Source organism: Mastigoproctus giganteus, chromosome 5 (assembly GCF_048544385.1).
Source record: "Mastigoproctus giganteus isolate SK-2022 chromosome 5, ASM4854438v1, whole genome shotgun sequence".
NCBI lineage: Eukaryota > Metazoa > Arthropoda > Arachnida > Uropygi > Thelyphonidae > Mastigoproctus > Mastigoproctus giganteus.
The window spans coordinates 164,694,391-164,717,325 of NC_143579.1; the positions used below are offsets into that span (position 1 = coordinate 164,694,391).

The window sequence follows — 22,935 nt, forward strand, 5'->3', positions numbered from 1 at the left end:
AGCAGCACTAGAGTGCCATATTTGGAAACTAATTTTCCGGATAAGTTATCCAACGTTTCTCGTCGTTCTCATGTTGGCTTTCTTTACCTTCACCCAAGAAGTCTTTTGCCATGAATGAAAAGAAAACAAGCACAGAATTCTTTGCTTATATTAACACTAGAAGGAAAGGGATGAACCACATTTGCAATTATATATGAATGGCATAACTATTGGTAATCGTGTTCAGTTTGCTGTAAAAAATGAATAAAATACTGTGCATCTACACACATGAAGTTTTCAGGATAGGTGTATTGGAAAAATACCAAATATAACTGGGAACCAAATGATTTTGTTATGATTGAGAGGAAAGTGGAAGAGAAACTGTTGAAGCTAAATGTGAATATGGCACCCGAAGCTGACAGAATCTATCCAATCCAATATTATGAGCAGCAGCAAAAGAGGTAAGCGAACCTTTGGCCATAATTATGACAGCATCCTTGGGTTCAGACAAATCCTTACAGAATGAAGAGGTACAAATGCCTCCCCTATTCACAAAGGGGGATCATGGGGAAGAATGAACAATTACAGATGTGTAAGCTTGAATTCTATTCAGGGAAAACAATAGAGTCAGTTTTTATAGAAGTAATATTGTATGATCAATCTGATAGATTACTATGATGTAATCACAAAGGAACTGGACATAAAAAATAATTCTGACATCATATACAGTAAGTCCTCGACTTGCGCGATTAATTCGTTCCAGCAATTTCTATGAAAGTTGAAAAACCGTGTAAGTCGAATAATGCTTAAATACGATCTATTTTTAATTGTATATTCGTTTGTAGCAAAATTCAAGCAAATCAACTTCTATTTATGAAAATTTTGTGGAAATAAAACTTTATTCAATATCCTATTGAGTAGATACTCATACATAAATATAAAAATGTATCTAATTTAGCTGAATATTCTATACTAAACTTTTAATATGTTCTCAGACTCTGGAGATTTTGATGGTGTCTTGAAGTACTTGTCCAATGATGTCTGCACTGTAGTCCTTTTTTTTCTTTTCTTGTCATAAATCAGTTTGTAGCATGCAATTGCATCATGCACCGCTCCAATTACTTTTTCAAACCATTCATTGTCTGGATTCTGAGCTTTTAAGCCAGCTAGTCCTTCGTCAAGCATTTTAAAGCATTTTGCCATTTCCTTAGTATCAAATCGTTTTGATGGTTCACCTTCTTGTACATCCTCTGAAACCTCATCTTCATTTTTATGGTCATCAATCTCCATTAAATCTTCATTGCTTAATTTTAGGCAATGTTAGGTGGGTCGGAAAACTGCTAGATTGGGAGGATACAAGGACTAACAGATTAACAGTAGCCACTGGCAGAGGTGAAAGTGATTCTTGCACTGCTTCTATTGGAATGAGCCGCAGCCTGGAAAATAAGATACAGGATATTTCAGAGACTGCTGGGAATCATTGGGGTACAAGTAAACACATGGGTTGTGTTAGGGTAGCTAAGAAAAAGAACAGGTGCATGTATACTTGTGTGTACACCAATGCTAGGAGTTTAGTGAATAAATTTGATGAATTTGAGGTATTGCTCAAAACATCAAAGGCAGATATTGTGGGGATTTCAGAGACGTGGTGTCACACAGATATAAGAAATGCAGAACTGGAATTTGGGGAGTACAATGTCTACAGAAAGGATAGACAGGATAGGAAGGGAGGAGGGGTTATGCTATTAGTTAAAAAACACATAAAATCCAAGGAAGTGAAGCCAGTCGACATCGCTGGACAGTGCAGTGTCGAGTCAGTTTGGTGTGACATAAGCATTGGGAGATCAAAATTGAGAGTAGGAGTGTGCTATAGGCCTAATGACTCTGATGAGTATAATAAGAAACTGTTCGGAGAAATAGAGTGGGCCAGTAAATCAGAGAGTCTTATAATGGGGGATTTTAATTTCCCAGATATTGACTGGAATTTGGGGGCTGGTCACTCACACAGTAGCAAGGCTTTTGTGGATTTATTGGATGATTGTTTTCTACATCAGCATGTTCGGGAGGCAACTAGAGGGAGTAATACTCTTGATTTGATTATCAGTAGTGATTCTTCATGCATTAAGAATCTGCAGATAAATGAACCACTTGGTGGCAGTGATCACAGTGTGCTGAAGTGGGAGTTACTCAAAGAGGTAACTACCATTAGGGGTAAAGGGAAGGGGTATTGCTTTCGTAAAGGCGACTACAATGGACTGAGACAGTATTTAAATTCTATACAGTGGGATCAACTGATGATATTGCCAACAGCAAATTCAAAATGGGAAGCATTCAAAGAACTTATCGTGGAAGCTACTAGGCTTTACATACCAACTAAGAAATATTGTTCAAGGTTTAGGCCTAAATGGTTGTCAGATGAACTAATGAGGCATATGGCAGAGAAGAAAAATGCATGGGATACATACAAATTAACACGTGACATGGACGCCTATAATAGATACAAGTTGATCTGTAACCAAGTTACAAAGGAGGTTAGGCAGGCGAAGGCAGATTACGAGAGATCCTTGGCAAGGGATGCGAAGAAAAACAGCAAAGAGTTCTTTACTTATGTAAACTCTAGAAGGAAGGGGATGAATCAGATTGGTCCACTTGAGATCGATGGGTCAACTGTTGATGACCCTGCTCGGGTAGCTAACAAACTAAATGAATATTTTGCATCGACATTCACACATGAGGAGTTATTCAGTGAGGGGAATGCCAGAGGTGTATTCAACTCTAGCAGTAAGCTAGAGAATCTTGTAATAACTGAGAGCAAAGTGGAGGAGAAATTGTTGAAGATAAACACAAGAAAGGCACCTGGGGTGGATGGGATCTATCCAGTTATATTAAAGGAGGCAGCAAAGGAGGTAAGCAAACCCTTAGCCATAATTATGAGAGCTTCCTTGGACTCAGGGAAGGTACCCATTGACTGGAGATGTGCAAATGTGACCCCAATTCACAAAGGGGGATCAAAGGCTGACACAAGTAATTATAGACCTGTGAGTTTAACTTCTGTTCCCGGAAAATTAATGGAGGCACTGGTGAAAGAAGCACTGCAGGATCATCTAGACAAGACTTCAGTTATAGCTAGGACACAGCATGGTTTTGTTAAGGGGAAGTCTTGCCTGACCAATTTGATTGGATACTATGATGCAGTCACAAAAGAACTGGATGCAGGGAATAACTTTGATATTATATACTTGGATCTTAGAAAGGCTTTTGATACTGTTGCACATGGAAGACTGCTGCACAAATTGGAGCAGTGTGGCATTGGAGGCAAGTTGCTGCTATGGATAAAGGGGTGGTTGAGGGGGAGAAGACAGAGAGTGGTAATCAATGGACACTGCTCATCGTGGACTAATGTTATTAGTGGAGTCCCTCAGGGTTCAGTATTGGGGCCTTTATTGTTTTCTGTATTTATAAATGATATTGATGATGGTATATCAGGCTTAATGTCCAAGTTTGCAGACGATACGAAGGTTGGCAGGGTTGTCAAGGACACTACTGACACTATGCTGCTGCAACAGGATTTGGAAAGGTTGAGCAGATGGGCTTCGAGGTGGCAAATGAAGTTTAACATTGACAAATGTAAAGTACTACATATGGGAAACAGCAACCCCAGAGCAACGTATCAACTCTGTGGTACTACACTGACAGTGGTAGAGAATGAAAGGGACCTGGGGGTGGTGGTGCAGGCAGATATGAAGTTCTCTGAGCAGTGCAGATGAGCTGCAAGAGTAGCTCATGGTGTATTGTCAATGATATATAGGAATTTTTCTAGCAGGGATAAGGAGGTGATTATTCCCTTGTATAAGGCAATGGTCAGGCCACACCTAGAGTACTGTATACAGGCCTGGAGGCCTCATTTCAGGAAGGATGTAGAGCTGCTGGAACGAGTACAGAGAAGGGCAACTAGATTGGTGAATGGGACAAAGGGGTTCTCTTACGAAGAAAGGCTTAAGTTTTGCAAATTACAGTGTCTGGAAACTAGGCACCAGCGGGGTGATCTGATAGAGGTGTACAAAGCCTTGAATGGTTTGAGCATGCTCAATGCTGATGGGATTCTTCCTCTAGCTCAGAAAAATCACCTGAGAGGGCATAAATTCAAATTGAGGAAAGACAGATGTAGGATAGATGTGCGGAAATTTGCCTTTAGCCAGCGGGTGGTTGGTGGGTGGAACAGACTTCCATCCCTTGTCGTGGAAGTTGATAGCCTAAATAAGTTTAAGGCTCAGCTGGACAGGTATTTCGAACAAACAGAGGGGTGAAGTGGAAGTGGTTATTTTTATTTATTTATGTTACTTTTTTTTTTCTTTTTTTTTTTGGCTGATGCTGCATAAGCTTGCTTTCTTGCATCAAATGCCTCTACTAATGCTAATGCTAATGCTAATTCCTTTCTATGACTTTGAAACAATTCAATAAAGTCATTTTCCTCTAAATTTAATTCTGATCACTGTTCTGGTCATTTCCACAAGCTCTTTAATTACATCTTCATTTTCTTCACTTCCCGAAGCATCTTGAACAAACTGGGGGGGGGGGGTGAGTTTCTTCCAGACGGCATTCATGGTTGATACTGTAATTTCACTCCAGGCAGAATCAATGTTTTTAACAGCTTTGTAAATGTTGAATCTTTCCAGAACTGCTTCAATGATCTGGCATTCTGTCCTTCAGTGGCCCTTACTGCCTGTCTAAATATTGTTCATAGATAATACTTTTTGAGTGTCTGTATTAGACCCTGATCCATGGGTTGAATGAGGGAAGTTGTATTTGCAGGCAAAAATATGACTTTTATGTTTTTGTGATAGTCACACATAGTTGTGTGACTATCACAAAAACATAAAAGGTGACCAGCTGCATTATAAACCAGCAGTAATATTTTAAATGGTAGGTTGTTTGCTTGGCAATATTTTTTAATTGCTTGCACAAAATGATAGAGAAACCGCTCTCGAAAAATTTCTTGTGTCACCCATGCTTTTCAATTGGATTTCCACACAACACTTAGTGATGCCTTTGAAATATCTTTGAAGGATTTTCGCTACGGTAAACTAACAGTGGTTTTATTTTTCAACCTCCAGTAGCATTTCCACCAAAAAGAAGGGTTAATCTGTTGTTTGATACCTTAAATCCTGGCATAGTTTTTCCTTCTTGTGATATGTAGGAACAATCTGGCATTTTTTTCCAATATAAACCAGTCTCATCTACGTTGAAGACCTGTTGTGGTAGGTAATCCTCGTTTTTGATGATTTCTGCCAATGTCTTGGGGAACTCCGTAGCTGCTACGGAGTTCCCGAAGTCCGCTACGTCTGCACTAGCAGCCTCACATGTAACTTTGATGTTGTGTAGTTTAGCATGGCTCTTAAATCTTTGAAAATATCAGTGGCTTGCAATGAATGTTTCATTAGCAACATTCTCACCACATTTACACTTTAGTTCTTCAAAAAGACTGAAGGCTTTTCCTTTTATGAGCATAAGAATTATTAGCATTCATTGTTGTTTCATGTCATCTATCCAAATCATCAACAATTTTTCATTTCCTCTATTAACAAGCCTCTTCTTTTTTGGATATGATCATAGATTGCATTGGTACAGAAATTTTTAGGTGCTGCATACTCCGAACTTTTTCTTTTATAATGGTTCTAACAGTCAATTCATTCATTTCATAAACATGTGCAATGTCCACAAATTTCTTGCCATTTTCGTGTTGTTTAATGATTTTGACTTGAGTCTCCATAGTTATAATGTGCCACTTCTTATCACTATGATTACTATTCTCACCATTTTTTTATTTTCGCAGACATATTTAGGGTTTATATTTACAGTATTTTGTTTACAAGTATAAGCTCACAAAATACAACTTACACTTAAGTGGTTAAGGTGAAAACAAAGCATCGATGCCACTATCAATTCACATTAGCAGACAGTAATGCAATCTATTATATTTAAAGTGGCACTTAATGGATGCTGTGGCTAGGCATAAACAGAAGTAGTGCAACCACGAATCCACATAACTCAAATCCGCGTAAGCTGATGACTTACTGTACTTAGATTTCGGTAAAGCTTTCAACATTTCAGACTGCTGTATAAATTGAAATAGTGTGGTACTAGGAGCAAGTTACTACTATGGGTAAAGTGTGGTTGAGTGACAAAGGCAGAGACTGTTTATTAATGGCCACTGTTCTTCATGAACTAATGTTATCAGTGACGTCTCACATGTATCAACATCTATTCCAAGAGTAAATATATGGTGGGCCCAAATGACAAAACAAAGTAAGGTAATTGCTAATATAGCATAAATAACTGTGAGGCAACTGAAGGGTTCTTTTATTCCAGAATGGTGATTAATAATATGCTAAGTCACTTTTCAGTTTTCATTATTTATTAATGATACAGATGAAGACAGGTCAAGTTTTTAAATCTAAGTTTTGAAGTGAAACTTCTTAAGGCATGCTCCAGGCAGTTTTCAGATGTGAGTAACTTGCATTTGTGGATTGACAAAAAACGCAATGAAAATGTCACCATTGCCATAAGTAAATGCATTACAGGCACTATGAACAGCCAACTATTGTACGAGGCAAAATGCCCTGGTTCTTGTACAATCACCAAAGTTAAACAACATTAGGCCTGATTAGTAATTGAGAAGGTGACCACCTGGGAATACGTGGTTTAGTTGACTTTTTGCCTTCCTTTCTTTTTTTTTTTTTCTTTTGTTAACCCGTGAAAAATATTCTTCTGATTTTCATGTATCATTTAATTTTTTTAATTGGTAAGGCAATAAAATGTAAATCTATAAAAGTAAAGATAGCATGTGGATAATATTGCTCCTATTTTCGTTTATTAGAATTGCCCTTAATAAAATTAAAATTCAATTCGTAAACCTGATCACAATGACTGGTGCTCACTACATATCATACATTGAACAGTAATTTGTTATGGAATGTCAATCGTGAAGTGATTCGATCGTACAGTGAACCAATTGTAAAGTGGGGGTTAACTGTAGTGAGCGCTGCAAGACATATAGAGCACATATACGTGCAATGCACCCGTGGATTCACAAAAATCTCCAAGAAAATGAGGCACGAAATGATTAATCCCGCCACTATTGTATCACTCTGTACCAGACAGAAGCAACGCATGAGTCAATCAGTATCCCTACTGATTGCACCATGATATTTCTTTTGTCACTCTCCATCTTATTTAATAAAAAAATTTAGATGGAAAAGAATTTAGGAATAAAACATGCCAAAGACTAATAGTGAGTGTTATAAGGCGTATAGAGCATATATACGTGCAGTGAGACCACCGAAACCACCTTCATTGAGTGCAAAGAAGGGGTTTAAGCTATTTCGACAGTGGAAGAAATTACAGTGTGTGATGGAGTTGAACAAAGAAACTGGAGAAGGTACATCCACATCTTCAGAGCCTTACATCTCCCCAGAAATGTTAGAAGTGAATTTGGAAGAAGGAGTAATTGGAAGTTGATACTGAAAATGAAAATGATGAAGAGTCCTGAAAGCCCAGTTGTAAATAAAAAGCAAAGAAGCCAAAACTCCAAATTGCTCAACACATAGTGGGCGGAATACACAACAGGAGCAGAAATAGGATTTTAAGAAACACCGAAGCATCCACGCACAGTTTAAATGTACATTCCTGGATAATGTACGTTTAAAAGACAACAACATTCCTTTCAAGATTTTGCTTCTATTAGATACTGCTCCTGGACATCCTACACATCTAGATTTCAATTCAAACATGAGAGTTATATTTCTACAGCAAAACATGACTTCCCTCATCCAACCTATGGATCAGGGCGTTATTTCGAATTTAAAAGCATACTATTTACGCACAACATTTGTCACACACTGTCTGCAGTAGATGATGAAAAAAATTTTACGTTAAGAGACTTTTGGAAATCTTAAAATATTTACCACGCCATCTTAAACATTAATGAGGCCTGGGCAGAAATAACTAAAAGTTGTTTAAATGGCACATGGAAGAAAATATGCCCACAGCAAGTAAAAGGGCTTGAAAAAGATGAATCATATGAAGGGGTTACAGATAAGATTGTAAAGGTTGCAGAGCTACTTTAGTTGGAGAGCTACTTCTCACTCCTGCCAAAGACGTGGAGGAATTAATAGAGGAAGAAGAGAAGGAATTATCTAACAAACAACTTATTGACTTGTCGGCAGCGATAGTGAAAGAAGAAAATGTTGACGAAGCTCAAGATGAACCAAATGAGGAGCCAAGATGCATCATCACCAGAGAGATTGCAATGGCATTTAGTGAAATTGCATTGGCAATGGCAAGGTTTGAGAAAATGGATCTTGACAGCGAATGATTCTTAAAAGTTAACAGAGGGGTGAATGATATGCTTGCTTGCTACAAAGAAATCTACAATGAAAAGAAAGAAGCCACTGTCTAGTCATCTATTAATATGTTCTTTTGTAAGGTTGAGTGGCCGATCCCTTCTAAATTTCCACAGCCCCCAACTTCCACAGGGGGCATACTTCGACTGAAGACGTTGATTCTGGCAACAATGCTCGAGACGTAAAACTTACTGACATTATGCCTGTCTCCTCTCTTTTTTTTTGTAATTTTATAATTTTTAAATTTTTTAAATTGCACTCTTTTGTAATTTTTCCTGCACATGAGACAAAAATTGAATAATACAATAAATAATTCTATTCACATGTTCATCGAACATTTCTTTTTTGATTCAATCAATTCAGCGAGCACAGTTGCGAGTGCTGCACAAGCATGGAGAAAATTCCGACTTACGTAGAGTTCTGGGGAACAAAACCCTTACGTTAATCAGGGAGTGGCTGTACTTAGGAGTGCACATACAGGACATCACTTCCTCTGAGCACCTGAGAGCAATTTTCCAGCAGAAACAATGAGGCAATTATCTCACCATACAAGGCAATGTTTTGGTCACTCTTGAGTACTGAATATAGGTCTGGAAGCCTTACTGTAAGAAGGTTGTTGTTGTGATGTTTACTGGTGCAAGGACTACTTAGACCATATTGCACCTCCCAAATAAATTCACTACATATAAAAATTGCTTGAGCAGCAGCAGTTAGAAATGGTCATACGTTGAATTTGTTTTAAATAGAGAAAGAGTTCAGAGATTTTTGTTTCTTTACATATGATGCTATTGAGAGACAGAAGCTGTTGTAGATCTGAAATGAAACTAAAAGACATTCATCAGGCATTGTTGATCAAGCGACATTCAAGGAGTATATGTTTTACTGTAAGTGGTTGCAAGCAGTGCACCCTACACTGCAGAGGATCATTTCCTGCAAGCAGATGATGTGTGAGTGCACACTGCTTGCAACCACCTACAGTAAAACATATACTGCTTGAATGTCGCTTGTTCAACAATGAGTTCTAAGGTTACTTCTTCTTTTCTATTTTTACGAAAGCTAGAAGTCCATAATTGTGGTTATGTTTTATTTGAAATAGCTTGTTATTTGTTTGAATTTTCCACAGAAGTGAGGAAAATGCATTGTTCCATAGCTGTTCTCCATATATTGTCTATAATCGGGATATGGAACTAGATCATTTGTTGAGGCTATGTTGGAAGGACGCTTTGCACCATCATCTGCACATTCATTTCCTGTAATACCACTGTGGCCAAGGATCTAAGAGAAGATAAACAGTTTGCTGATGCTCATGAAGATGCATCAGCCTTATGTCTTATGAGCTTTAATAAAGGATTGTTAGGTGAACTGCTTTTCAAAGCTAAAAGGGCACTCTGTGGATAAGTATATATTATGCTTTTATTTATTGACAGGAATGTTTTTCAAAGCAAGCTTAATGGCATAGAGCTCAGTAGTATAACTGCGGCATTCGGCTGGAAGCAAAATTAAAACAGTTGAATTAGGGGAGACAGCAGCTGGCCCCATTCAATTGTCAGCCTTAGACCCATCAGTATAGATCAGAGGTTCCCAACCTTTCTCGGTTCACGGTGCCCTTACTGTCCCAGTAATTTTTTCACAGCACCCCTAGGCCAAAAGAAATACATAACACAGTGGTTTTCGACCTTTTAATATATATACCTATATATAATAACTTTATTCTTTATATAGAGGTACTAAATAAAGATCAATTATAGATCACCACAAAATTAAAAAGATACGGTACAATGGATATTGTACTGTACCCTTTATACTGTACCCTTTTTATAATGAAATAAATATATAAATTTCAAAATAATAATAACTTTAAGTAACTTAAACCCAAATTACACGGCACCCCGGTTGAAAAGCACTGGTATAGATCTTGGTAAAGTGGGGGTACTTTTGTTTGTGAGAAAAATGTAGTTGTTGGATGTTAATATTTGTTATAGTACCTTTACCCATTGCTCAAAGTATTCATCAGAAGAAAGTGTGAAGTTAGTCCGCGGGGGATCCGGATCTTTTGATTCTCTGAGGATATTATCAAGCTTACTGTTCCAACTTTCTGTTAGATTCTGAGTCTGATACTAGCAGGCGAATTGTTCTGAGTTTATTTGTATAATGGATTTGCCACTGAGGATCATGAAGTAGTGGCCGAACAGGATGACTAGGCAGGCTTTTAATTTTAGCTGAATATTTCATCAGCAACATCTTTCTTCTGATGCTAAGTGGAGGCTTGTGAGCTTCAACATAAAGATTTTGAACTGGTGATGCTTTGTATGCACCTAGAGCTATCCTAAGAGAAAAGTTTTGGATGGGTGCAAGATGGGCTAAGGTGCTCTCCCTAGCTGAGTCATAAACAGGGCTCCATAGTCTAGCTGAGATCTAATTAGGGACTTATATAAGTGGAGCAGGGTATGACGATCTGCACCACAAGATGTACTGGAGATGACCTGGAGTACATTAATTTTCTTTGTGTAAGTGGTTCTTAGATATTTGATGTACTCCTGGAAGTTTAACTTCTTGTCAAAAATTAGACCTTGGTGGCAAATACTGTTCACGATTGGTAGAGGGTGATTGGACAAGTGTACCTCAGGTTCAGGATGCTTTCTGTGCTTTGTGCAGAAATGTATAGCTGTAGATTTGTGGGTTGACAGTTTGTATCCATTTATTGCCATCCATAATTCAATGTTGTTTATGAATATTTGTAGATGCCTCTTGATACAGTTCATATTCTGGGAATGGCAGGATATGGTAAGATCATCTGCATTGAGATATGAGTCAATGGTGTTTGGAATGCAGTTCGTGATGTTGTTTATTCGTATTAAAAACAGAGTGGCACTAAGAACAGAGCCTTGTAAGACTCCTCCTTTTTCTTGTTTGTATGTTGTAGATAAAACCTGCCTCTTGTTTGTATGTTTTAGATAAAATCATTTTCCACAGAAGTGTCCATTGTTCCATAGCTGTTCTCCATATATTGTGTCTATAATCGGGATATAACTTGGAAACTGTTAGGTACTGCTGGCAGTACCGGCAGTACCTTACTGGTAACTGGTTAGGTACTGCCGGTACCTAACTTGGAAAGATGTGTCGAAGGACACATCTTTCCAAGTTAGAATGGAGTTCTTTCCATAGAATGGAGATCTCTTAGGATGCCATACCACCATGTGGTATCAAAAGCCTTCTCTATATCAAGGCATATCATGATGAGATGTTGATTTCCGATGAAAGCATTTCTTATGTTTGATTCAGCATTTGTCATGAGGTCTAGGGAAAATCTATTCTTTCGAAAACCAATCTGATTGTTACTGATTATGTTTCAGGATTCAAGATACCAGGTAAGTCGATGGTGAACCATTTTTTCCAAAGTCTTACTCAAGCAGCTGGTTAGAGAAATTGGTCTATAATTTTGAGGAATCGAATGATCTTTTCCAGGTTTCGGTATAGCTGTTACATTAGAATGTTGCCAGGAAGTGGGGAATATATGTTCCGAAAATATCCGATTGTAACATTTTAGCAATAACGATAGTGATTTCTGATTGAGATTTTGAAACTGTAGTAAGGAAATAGATCTGTGGGAATGGGCACAGAAAAGTTCAATAAGATTAGCCAGGAACCCCAAAGGATATTCTTACCAAGAAAGACTTCAGTTGTGTAAATTGCAAGCATGTGGAAACTACACACCTGCAAGTAGAACTCACTGAAGTGCTTAAGGCTTTAAATGGACTGAGTAAACTTAATGTTCATGTATCCTTAATCTTTCTTGGACTATGCACACAAGGGGATATAAATTTAAATTAAAAAAGGCTGGTTGCAGGATGGATGTGAAAAATTTTTCTTTCAGCTGGAGAGTAATTGATAGTTGGAAGAAACTTAGATCTGGTGTTGTAGAAGTGGGTAGTTTGAATAAATTTAATTAAGGATTAGATAAATTATTAAAAGGAATGAACAAATGATACAGGTAGGTTTTTTTTTTACTGATGCTGTATACCTTTGCTTTCTTGCATCATGTGCCATATACTAATTTGGTTGCATATACTAGTTATTTGCTTTTTTTGATTCATGCACTTTTATTGCTCAGTTGGAAGTGAGAACCAACACTGTAACTGAATTAGTCAATCAATGAACATAGTTTCATAAATCTAAGATCTCAACTGGCAAGTCATATCATGAAACTTAACTCAGCAATAGCAGCATCACCCCATTTTTTAACACAGGTGGTATCATTTAGCTAGACAGGCTCCATAATTTGCTAACGCTGATGTTAAATTGCACTGCTGATAAATTTTATTTCTTTATATTTTGTTAAAAATAATAATTGAAAATTTTGCAATGAACCAAAACATCACCCTTCTCTCTTAACAATTTACTAAAAACTGCCTTCAGAGTCAACAATTATTACAGACCAATTAGACAGTAGTACAGAGAACATAATGAATGTCACATAGGTTAACAGATGATGAGCTGATTCTAGTATTATGAGTTCACCTTAAGTGTTTTTACATATAGTGCAGATATGGCTGTGTTTATATGGAAATCCAATTTTGCAAAAAAAAAAAAAAAAAGAATAAATAAATTTGGTAAATGTGCACTGCATTTTGGGAGCTAGCAGATTTTATAGCATGAGTAAGACCAGCATGTTTACTTATTGTACTGAAAGTGGGTTCCAAAAATATATGTAAACATACAAAACTACTAACAGAGTTTTCAAAAACACTACATTAAACAACGTTTAGCTTTAACATAATCAAATTCAGAAAACAAGTTTTACGCAAACAATGTGCTCAGATTTTTAGATCATTCAGGTATGTCATGATTTCACCTGCAATAAGAAAAGGATTTAAATATGTCCCCATCAAGAATCTTGACATAAAACCGGTTAAACACTACATATGGTATATAGCAAGGAACATCTTAAATTGAAAAAGATGAGGCTTCAAAAAGAAATGTAAACATCCATTGATCTCCTGGAATGATATTAGACTTCCGCATTAGCACCTACAAGGCTGGGATGGTGACAAAGAATAGCAGCCAGAAGAGGCACCTGGAATGGTTTTCTTAAATCTTTATTTAAAATGCTAGTAAAGTGAATAATCATTATTCCTCCACTGGTTTTTAAACAGGAATCTTGTTTTTTAAACCACTGCTAATTGATAATTTCTGGTACTTTACATGCCACTATATTCTTAAAAAAAATTTTGGACACTGGCCAGACAGGGTTGGAAGCATAATAAAACATCAGAAAACTTTAAGAAGAAACAACAGAAGAACTTTTTTCTTTTTAATTGATGCTGTGTAAGCTTGCTTTCTTGCATCATTTGCAACTAACTACTAATAACAGCTAAGATAAAGAAAGCCAACACAAGAATGGCAAGAAACGTCAGATAACTTATGCAGAAAATTGGTTTCGTGACACCAGACTCTAGCGGTGCTTGCTCGGTAAACAGAGGTAGGTGTTATCGGTCTGAAGCCAAAATCAAGAAGGATACATTGATTGACAGGTAGGTATGGCAAACGATGAAATGATTGGTGGTGGGTACAACAGAGGACAAGCTATTGTGTAGGCATTATAATCTATATTTATGAGTAAAGAACGGTGCATAATAATTTTTGTAATGAATGGTAAACAGGTAATAGCAGCGATGAATCTTTTAAAGATGGAAGAAATTTGTAAGGAAAATAAAACATTGATTGATTTTTTGATGAAAACTAAATTAATAAAAGTTTCGTTCTGTTCATTTTTATGTTCTTCATTATGTTTTTTTTCTCATTATTAAAAGCAGATTTTTGGAGTTCATGAGTGTTTTTACTATACTGTTGATTTAGGTTTGGTTATGAAAAAAGGAAAAGGTTTCTTTATTTTTTGTTATATTTCATAACCTGACCTTAAATGGTAGGTTTAGGAAATAATATAAACGATTTCCTTATATTTAGTGATCTAACCTTAAACGTTAGGTTAGGAAATAATATAAGAAAAGAAAGAAAGATTCTATATATATATATATATATATATATATATATATATATATACACACACAGTGCTTTTTTTGTAAAAGAATAGGTGCTGATACTCATTCTTTGCTATCAGGAAAAATTGAAAATTAAAAGGACATGAAAAGTACAGTAGTCTGAAAAATTATTTCCTAATATTGTTACTTTAGTAGTAATGTTTTTGGAATAAGAACAACAAATTAAGTATATTAACACACAGTTTATTAAGCATAAATTTATTATTCAAGTACATATACTAGAGAGCTTCACCCTCTGCTCACTGCGCTCGCTCCTTTTGATAAAATAAAATAAAATAAAATACTTAACAGAAGCTTTTGACACAGTGTGTCTCTTCCTTAGCTATGAATACATAAATACGTTACATATGGAAATCAAGAATAGAACAGCGTGGTCACATTGGATAAACCTCACGTGCACGAGGTTTATCTAGCATGTGCATGCTAGAAGCTTGTTTTACCACAGTAAAACAAGCTTCCGTTACGTATTTTAGTATTTGTTGTGTATTGCCACATAACCCACATCTCTCTTTTCCCATTGGCTGAATAAATGTCACTAGGAGGAAAATTATTTTAATGTATATAAAGATAAAAAAATAAGTAATAAGTAAAAAATAATAAGCAAAAATTAGTAAAAAAATTTTCATAATAAAGTTTTTATAGATTATTCCAAATTTTTATTGAGTTGTCATCCACCACACCATGCCGACTTCTTTTCTTGTTTGTGTCTGTTGTTGAATGACATTTCTGAAGCAGCCACGAATCGACTTATTTTGCTGCACGAAGTGTATCGGCGGCGAGCCTACAATTTTAAGAAACAGTAGTAAAGAAACTGTTTTTGTCATCAATGAAGCTCTGGTTGGGCGGGCGATCAGATTCATTTGTGAAAATCCTCTTTCATATTCACTCGATGAAATTGGTATCATACTCAGAGCGTCCATCAAATGCTTCAATTCTTCCGAAACCATCTTTTCAATTAGGTATTCCCGAAATCCATGAATTGCATTTCTTTCATTTAACTGTAACCTCGTTGACAATTTTCTAACTTCATTTTCACCAAATGCCAATAATTCATGTTTAGCAGGTTTAATATCTTCGTTGCCCTCGTTTTCCTTCTCTCGTCATCGGTATTCTCGTCACTAGTTCTTAAATTTGAATTTTTTTCTTTTCTTTTCTTTTTTTTTTTTTTTTTTTTTAATTGTCCAAAATGTCGTTTGTCATTCGGATATTCAGCTACTGCGACCATGTAAACAGAGAAAGGGAAAATTTACGGAAAAAATGTGGATAACGCATTTCAGCAAAACAACAGATGATTATTTGTAGGGGTAAGAGAAAATTACTCTCCCCTAATTCTCGGAGGGGGCACTTACAGTTGATTCACAGCGGTGTTCAACCTACTGCCCGTGCACAAAGTGAATTAAAACAGCATTTTAAATTTTGCTAATTATCATAAAAAAATTTCTCATTAAATGTTTTGTTTAGTAAATGTAATCATGTATTGTACTTAATAAAATTTTCGAATATTTTCAATTTCAGGTGTATCATTATTTTTATTTATTCACTTTAATATTCACCTTATATTCATCTTAAGCAGTGATCCTTTCTGGTTGTAAAAATAGTAAGTAAACATGCGAAAAAATTTAAGGAATATTACAAATTTCGAAGTGTACTGCATGTAAATGTCACAAGCCACTGTTAATGAAGGTGCTGGTACACTGTACCATTGCATACCGTCCCAAAAAAAGCACTGTATATATATAGTGAATAGCTGTTGAGGTGTTGATTGACGTTATGATACATGTGTATCCGCATGAGTGTCTTTAAAAATAAAAGTACAGTAATAAAAAAATAATAATTTGTTAATAAACAATTTATGTGCTAGTCCACATGATTCTAAAGAAAAAAGGTTAGGTTACCCCCTCCATTTCAGGAGGGGTTCAAGCTCCCATGGGGTTCAAGTATAGATAACCTGACCTTTTTTCACCATTAGGGCATATTATTGAACAAGAAAATAAAAATACAGTCATAAAAAAATTTATTTTTTTTATGAATGTATTTCTAAATATGATTGCAATTCTGAAGAAAAAAGTTTAGGTTACCCCCTCCATTTCAGGAGGGGATCAAGCTCCCGTGGGATTCAAGTGGAAGTAACCTGACCTTTTTTCACCATTATGGAAAGTGTTCATTAGGGCAAGTTACTATTAGTGCTTCTGAGTGCTACTAAAATGATACTAACCCGATGTTATTATGTGTTGTGTTCGCACACCAATCAGCGTGTCGTTTGCCATGCCTCCCTGTCAATCAATATATCATTCTCGGCTTTGCTCCGGACTGATAACACCTACCATCTGTTTACTGAGCGAGCAGTGCTAGAGTGCTGTATCGGGAAACTAATTTTCCACATAAGTTATCCGACGTTTCTCGTCATTCTTGTGTTGGCTTTCTTTACCTTTGCCCTAATAACACTTGCCAGCACCAACCTACAGCCACAAACCTATCATATGGCAGTGATTTGACCTTCTTCACAATAAATCTTGTTCTTACATAGAAGAACAACTGTGGTCTACTCTGCATTTTTCATGCTGAGTAGATCCCAGTTGCACTGCTCAGAAGAAGGAAAAATAATGAAGTAAGACATTTTGCTGTATGTTTAGCTTTAAGTTACAAGAAGGACTGGAAAAGAGGCTGTAACATACCACCAGTATTCACATTTTCTAAATTTTCCATAGTGTATTTATAACCATACATATTTTTTAACACATACATTAGAAAAAAAATACTATTTAATATGTAATAAATTTTAAAAACAGATTCCGTAGTTTTAGTATGCTAGTCTTTCTCTCTCTCTCTCTCAATTTAACAATACCAAAATGCATATAATTTTCTCTTTGACTGCATCAGAATAAATAGCGCATTTTTAATCAGTGTCAGATTCCTACCTTAAATTTAAAAAAAAAAAAAAAAAAAAAAAATAGCAGGACTTACAAGATAAAACAACAAATTATGATTAATGAACGATATTTAAAATAAAAAACAAAAAAAAAAAAGGAAGTAAATTGCTCAGTTAAGGACTGACTCAAATTACTGCTTCACTTATTATGCGTATTTAAAACAAAGAGTGTAGATTTACATATGGACTAGGAATAATCTGGTCTCAGCAGTAAGAAGAATACAAGACAATCATGGCAGAAAAGCATAAACTGAAGTCATTCTGAATAATTCAACATAGTGGGAAAACTGAGATTAAGAACAAATAAATAATTACCTTCCACTTTGTAGGTCACATCTCCAGCATAATGTACTAGTCTAAATTCCTGTTAAATAAAAAAAATTCACTTCAGATTTTTTTTTATTATTATTATTATTATTATTATTAAAAAAAATAATGCAAACAAGTAGTTGTCATTCATTGATAACAGAAATATTTTGTTTGCTTCTAATGATTTTAGATATACATATTAGAATCAGTAAGCTGCACAGAGTGCTATAATCAATGATAGCATATCTATTTGATTTTTGCAGTAAATCTTTTAACTTTTAATATCTTGACATTATTTTTTTTTAATTGCTAGCAATAACAATTCATGCGGAAGCATTTAGTTACTTTGTTGCTGGTTACTGGATATTTTGTTCTGTGTTTCATTTTGCACTTGTGCTTGTTAAAATAAGGTTAGGTTAGTTTAATTATATAAATACTTCATTTTTAAGAGAAGTTGTGTGAAAAGAAGATTAGATTACTTTTAATTTGTTAAGTGCAACTTGAGTGCACTGTGGTATCTAATTTGCATAAGCTGTATCATGTATTGTTGCTATAGGTAATTGAATGGGTTGAGCACGCTGAATTCTGATGGGATCCTTCCACTTGTTCAGATTACGAACCTAAGGGGGCATAAATTCAAATTAAGAAAGGACAGAGGTAGAATAGATGTGCGGAAATTTGCCTTTAGCCAGCGGGTGGTTAATTGCTGGAACAAACTTCCATCTGTCATTGTGGAAGTTGATAGGTTGAATAAATTTAAGGAGGAACTGGACAGGCATTTGGAGGGAATGGTGTGATATTTTTTTTTTTTTGGCTGATGCTGCATAAGCTCATAACACTTGCTTTCTTGCATCACATACTACTACTACTACTAATAATAAAAATAATTTATAAATAAAAATAAATAAACAAAGCAAAGAACTTTAAAATATAGTTTATTCCATTTAATGACACAATTTTTCTACCACAGCAAACTTGCATTCATTTGTTAATTTGTTATGATTAATGTTGAAGAAAATGTAGTAAATGCTGTACAAACAGTGCAGCAGAACATAATTAGCAGCAACTGGGATCTACCCAGCATCTCCATTAAACATCTTATACTTTTTAATTTATAAAAGAAGGCAAGAATGAATATGACATGTGATAAGAAAAACAAAGTGAAATAAAGGAGCTAAACACACTTCACAAACTAAGTAAAAAAATATATATAATATTGGTAGCCGGGCAAGAAACCTTTCGTTAAGCAAGTATAGTGAAAAGTAATACATGCTGCTATTAATAATATATGGGATCATGGAAAAGAATTCCAATGTATTAAAATTTAATATCCATGAATTATAAAACATAAGGTGATAGGGTTTTGTTTATATTATGATATACTTAGAAGTTTATTCCTTGGTTTTCAAATTTACATATATCTAGATAAATGTCTTCAATAAAATTCCTAATATTAAAATAAATATAAAATCAGACCCTTTATCCAGAAAGCTTGGGATCAGAAGCCATCTGGATTTCAGTTCTACAGAAAGAGTAACTGGAACACTTCTGAAGTAAACAATTAAAAATCTTATATTAAGAGTTACTTTTCATATACTGTAAAGTGTTAGTAAATACACATTTTAATAACTGCTATAATCAACTAAGGAGAGTACAAAAAGGTGGCCCCATAAGCACAAACTTTTATTTATGGTTTGACAGCCATTTTCTTCCCACTCTTTTCCTGTTGTATTTTAATAAATTTCTTCCATTGATTGGATATCCATTCTTTTGCTGATGACAGCACATTGCATTCCACCTTCCAGTTTTATCAACCTTGCCCTGCACAAACAGATTCAACTTCTGGGCACTTAAATCTCCACTATCATCAAGAATAAATGCATAAGATGACTGTCCTGTGTAGAAGCAAGCAAGAACAACTTCCTCGCTATAGTTCCTGTGCAGAATAGAATGCCAGTGTTTGATTACAAGCTTTATCTGATACAGTTTGTTCATAATTATGCAGGCATCCTTGGTCTTAGGAGAGGTCCCCCACAGACTGGAGATATGCAAATATATCCCCAATTCACAAATTGGGGGGGGTCAAAGAGTGACTTGAGTAATTACAGACCTGTTAGTTTAAATTCTGTTCCAAGGAAAATAATGGAGTCACTAGTTAATGATACAATACAGGATCATCTAGACAAGGCTACAATTATACTTCAGACACAGCATGGGTCTGTTAAGTGGAAAATCTTGTCTGGACAATTTGATTGGATACTACGATATGGTCACACAGAAACCAGATGCAAAAAATAATTTTGATGGATTTTAGAAAAGCTTTTGATGCTTTTGCAAATGAAAGACTGCTGTACAAATTGGAGCAGTGTGGCATTAAGGGCAAATAGCTGCTATCGATAAAGGGATGGTTGAATGGGAGAAGACAAAGAGTGTTAATTCAATGGACACTGCTCATCATGTACTAATGTTATTAGCGAAGTCCTCCAAGGTTTGATGTTGGGACCATTGTTTTCTATATTTATCAATGATACTGATGAAAGCACATCAGGCTTTATGTCCAGGTTTGGAGTTGATACAAAGGTTGGCTGAGGTTGGGAGGTAATGGCAGAATGATGGTATGCTACTGCAAGAGGATCTAGAAATGTTAAGAAAATGGGCCAAGAAATGGCAAAAGTTTGACATTTAAAAATGCAAAGTACAAAGCAGTAACCCCCAGATAAACGTACCAACTGTGTGTTACTATGTTCAGACTGTAACTGGAAAGTGAGAAAGATCTGGGGGACAATTGTGCAGTGAGATATGAAGTTCTTTGAGCAATGATGAAGGCTGCCAGGAGAGCCATGGGGTTTTGTTAATGATATACACAAATTTTACTAGCAGGGATAAGGGGATGATAATCCCATTGTATACAGCAATTGTCAGGCCACATCTTGAGGCCTGCATACAAGTCTGGTGGTCTATGTATATAAAGTGCTTAGCATCATAATACACAGCCATTTCTGTATAAACAGAAAATTTTTAAGGTGGCATCGTTTTAGGTTATATCTCATATTGTGAATACCTTCACAACGAGTTGCCATGATATTGCACTACTTCGAATAAGTAACGCTTCACCTAAGGAGAAGACTAGTGTTACTTATTCTCAGATAGGTACCACCACCCAGACAGCACTGTTTCAGGGCTATTTGGCCCTTCGTCAGTGAGTGGGTAGGTACCCAAGTGATGCAATGATGGCAAAAACAGTTATGAAGTATAACTCCACAATATGAGAGATGCCTGATGGTGTATGATGTATTTAGACTAAGGCGCATTTAGGGCTAGAGCCTCAAGCTGCGAACAAATTTAGACTATGTATATAAAGTGCTTAGCATCATAATACACAGCCATTTCTGTATAAACAGAAAATTTTTAAGGTGGCATCGTTTTAGGTTATATCTCATATTGTGAATACCTTCACAACGAGTTGCCATGATATTGCACTACTTCGAATAAGTAACGCTTCACCTAAGGAGAAGACTAGTGTTACTTATTCTCAGATAGGTACCACCACCCAGACAGCACTGTTTCAGGGCTATTTGGCCCTTCGTCAGTGAGTGGGTAGGTACCCAAGTGATGCAATGATGGCAAAAACAGTTATGAAGTATAACTCCACAATATGAGAGATGCCTGATGGTGTATGATGTATTTAGACTAAGGCGCATTTAGGGCTAGAGCCTCAAGCTGCGAACAAATTTAGACTATGTATATAAAGTGCTTAGCATCATAATACACAGCCATTTCTGTATAAACAGAAAATTTTTAAGGTGGCATCGTTTTAGGTTATATCTCATATTGTGAATACCTTCACAACGAGTTGCCATGATATTGCACTACTTCGAATAAGTAACGCTTCACCTAAGGAGAAGACTAGTGTTACTTATTCTCAGATAGGTACCACCACCCAGACAGCACTGTTTCAGGGCTATTTGGCCCTTCGTCAGTGAGTGGGTAGGTACCCAAGTGATGCAATGATGGCAAAAACAGTTATGAAGTATAACTCCACAATATGAGAGATGCCTGATGGTGTATGATGTATTTAGACTAAGGCGCATTTAGGGCTAGAGCCTCAAGCTGCGAACAAATTTAGACTATGTATATAAAGTGCTTAGCATCACTTTATATACATAGTCTAAATTTGTTCGCAGCTTGAGGCTCTAGCCCTAAATGCGCCTTAGTCTAAATACATCATACACCATCAGGCATCTCTCATATTGTGGAGTTATACTTCATAACTGTTTTTGCCATCATTGCATCACTTGGGTACCTACCCACTCACTGACGAAGGGCCAAATAGCCCTGAAACAGTGCTGTCTGGGTGGTGGTACCTATCTGAGAATAAGTAACACTAGTCTTCTCCTTAGGTGAAGCGTTACTTATTCGAAGTAGTGCAATATCATGGCAACTCGTTGTGAAGGTATTCACAATATGAGATATAACCTAAAACGATGCCACCTTAAAAATTTTCTGTTTATACAGAAATGGCTGTGTATTATGATGCTAAGCACTTTATATACATAGTCTAAATTTGTTCGCAGCTTGAGGCTCTAGCCCTAAATGCGCCTTAGTCTAAATACATCATACACCATCAGGCATCTCTCATATTGTGGAGTTATACTTCATAACTGTTTTTGCCATCATTGCATCACTTGGGTACCTACCCACTCACTGACGAAGGGCCAAATAGCCCTGAAACAGTGCTGTCTGGGTGGTGGTACCTATCTGAGAATAAGTAACACTAGTCTTCTCCTTAGGTGAAGCGTTACTTATTCGAAGTAGTGCAATATCATGGCAACTCGTTGTGAAGGTATTCACAATATGAGATATAACCTAAAACGATGCCACCTTAAAAATTTTCTGTTTATACAGAAATGGCTGTGTATTATGATGCTAAGCACTTTATATACATAGTCTAAATTTGTTCGCAGCTTGAGGCTCTAGCCCTAAATGCGCCTTAGTCTAAATACATCATACACCATCAGGCATCTCTCATATTGTGGAGTTATACTTCATAACTGTTTTTGCCATCATTGCATCACTTGGGTACCTACCCACTCACTGACGAAGGGCCAAATAGCCCTGAAACAGTGCTGTCTGGGTGGTGGTACCTATCTGAGAATAAGTAACACTAGTCTTCTCCTTAGGTGAAGCGTTACTTATTCGAAGTAGTGCAATATCATGGCAACTCGTTGTGAAGGTATTCACAATATGAGATATAACC

General features: G+C 36.1%; 1 protein-coding gene across 4 annotated transcripts in view; it reads right to left on the reverse strand.

Moving 5' to 3' along the window:
* Myo61F (unconventional myosin 61F) overlaps positions 1 to 22,935 on the reverse strand; it is a 748,935-nt gene that overhangs the window by 270,614 nt on the left and 455,386 nt on the right. For all 4 annotated transcript variants that reach the window (XR_016546978.1, XM_090374260.1, XM_090374259.1 and 1 more), the window contains exon 15: positions 17,685 to 17,733. Coding sequence is in view for 3 of the 4 variants with exons in the window: in XM_090374260.1 (XP_090230386.1) it covers positions 17,685 to 17,733 (49 nt within the window). In the remaining variant the exon portion in view is untranslated. The remainder of the gene's footprint in view (positions 1 to 17,684; positions 17,734 to 22,935) is intronic.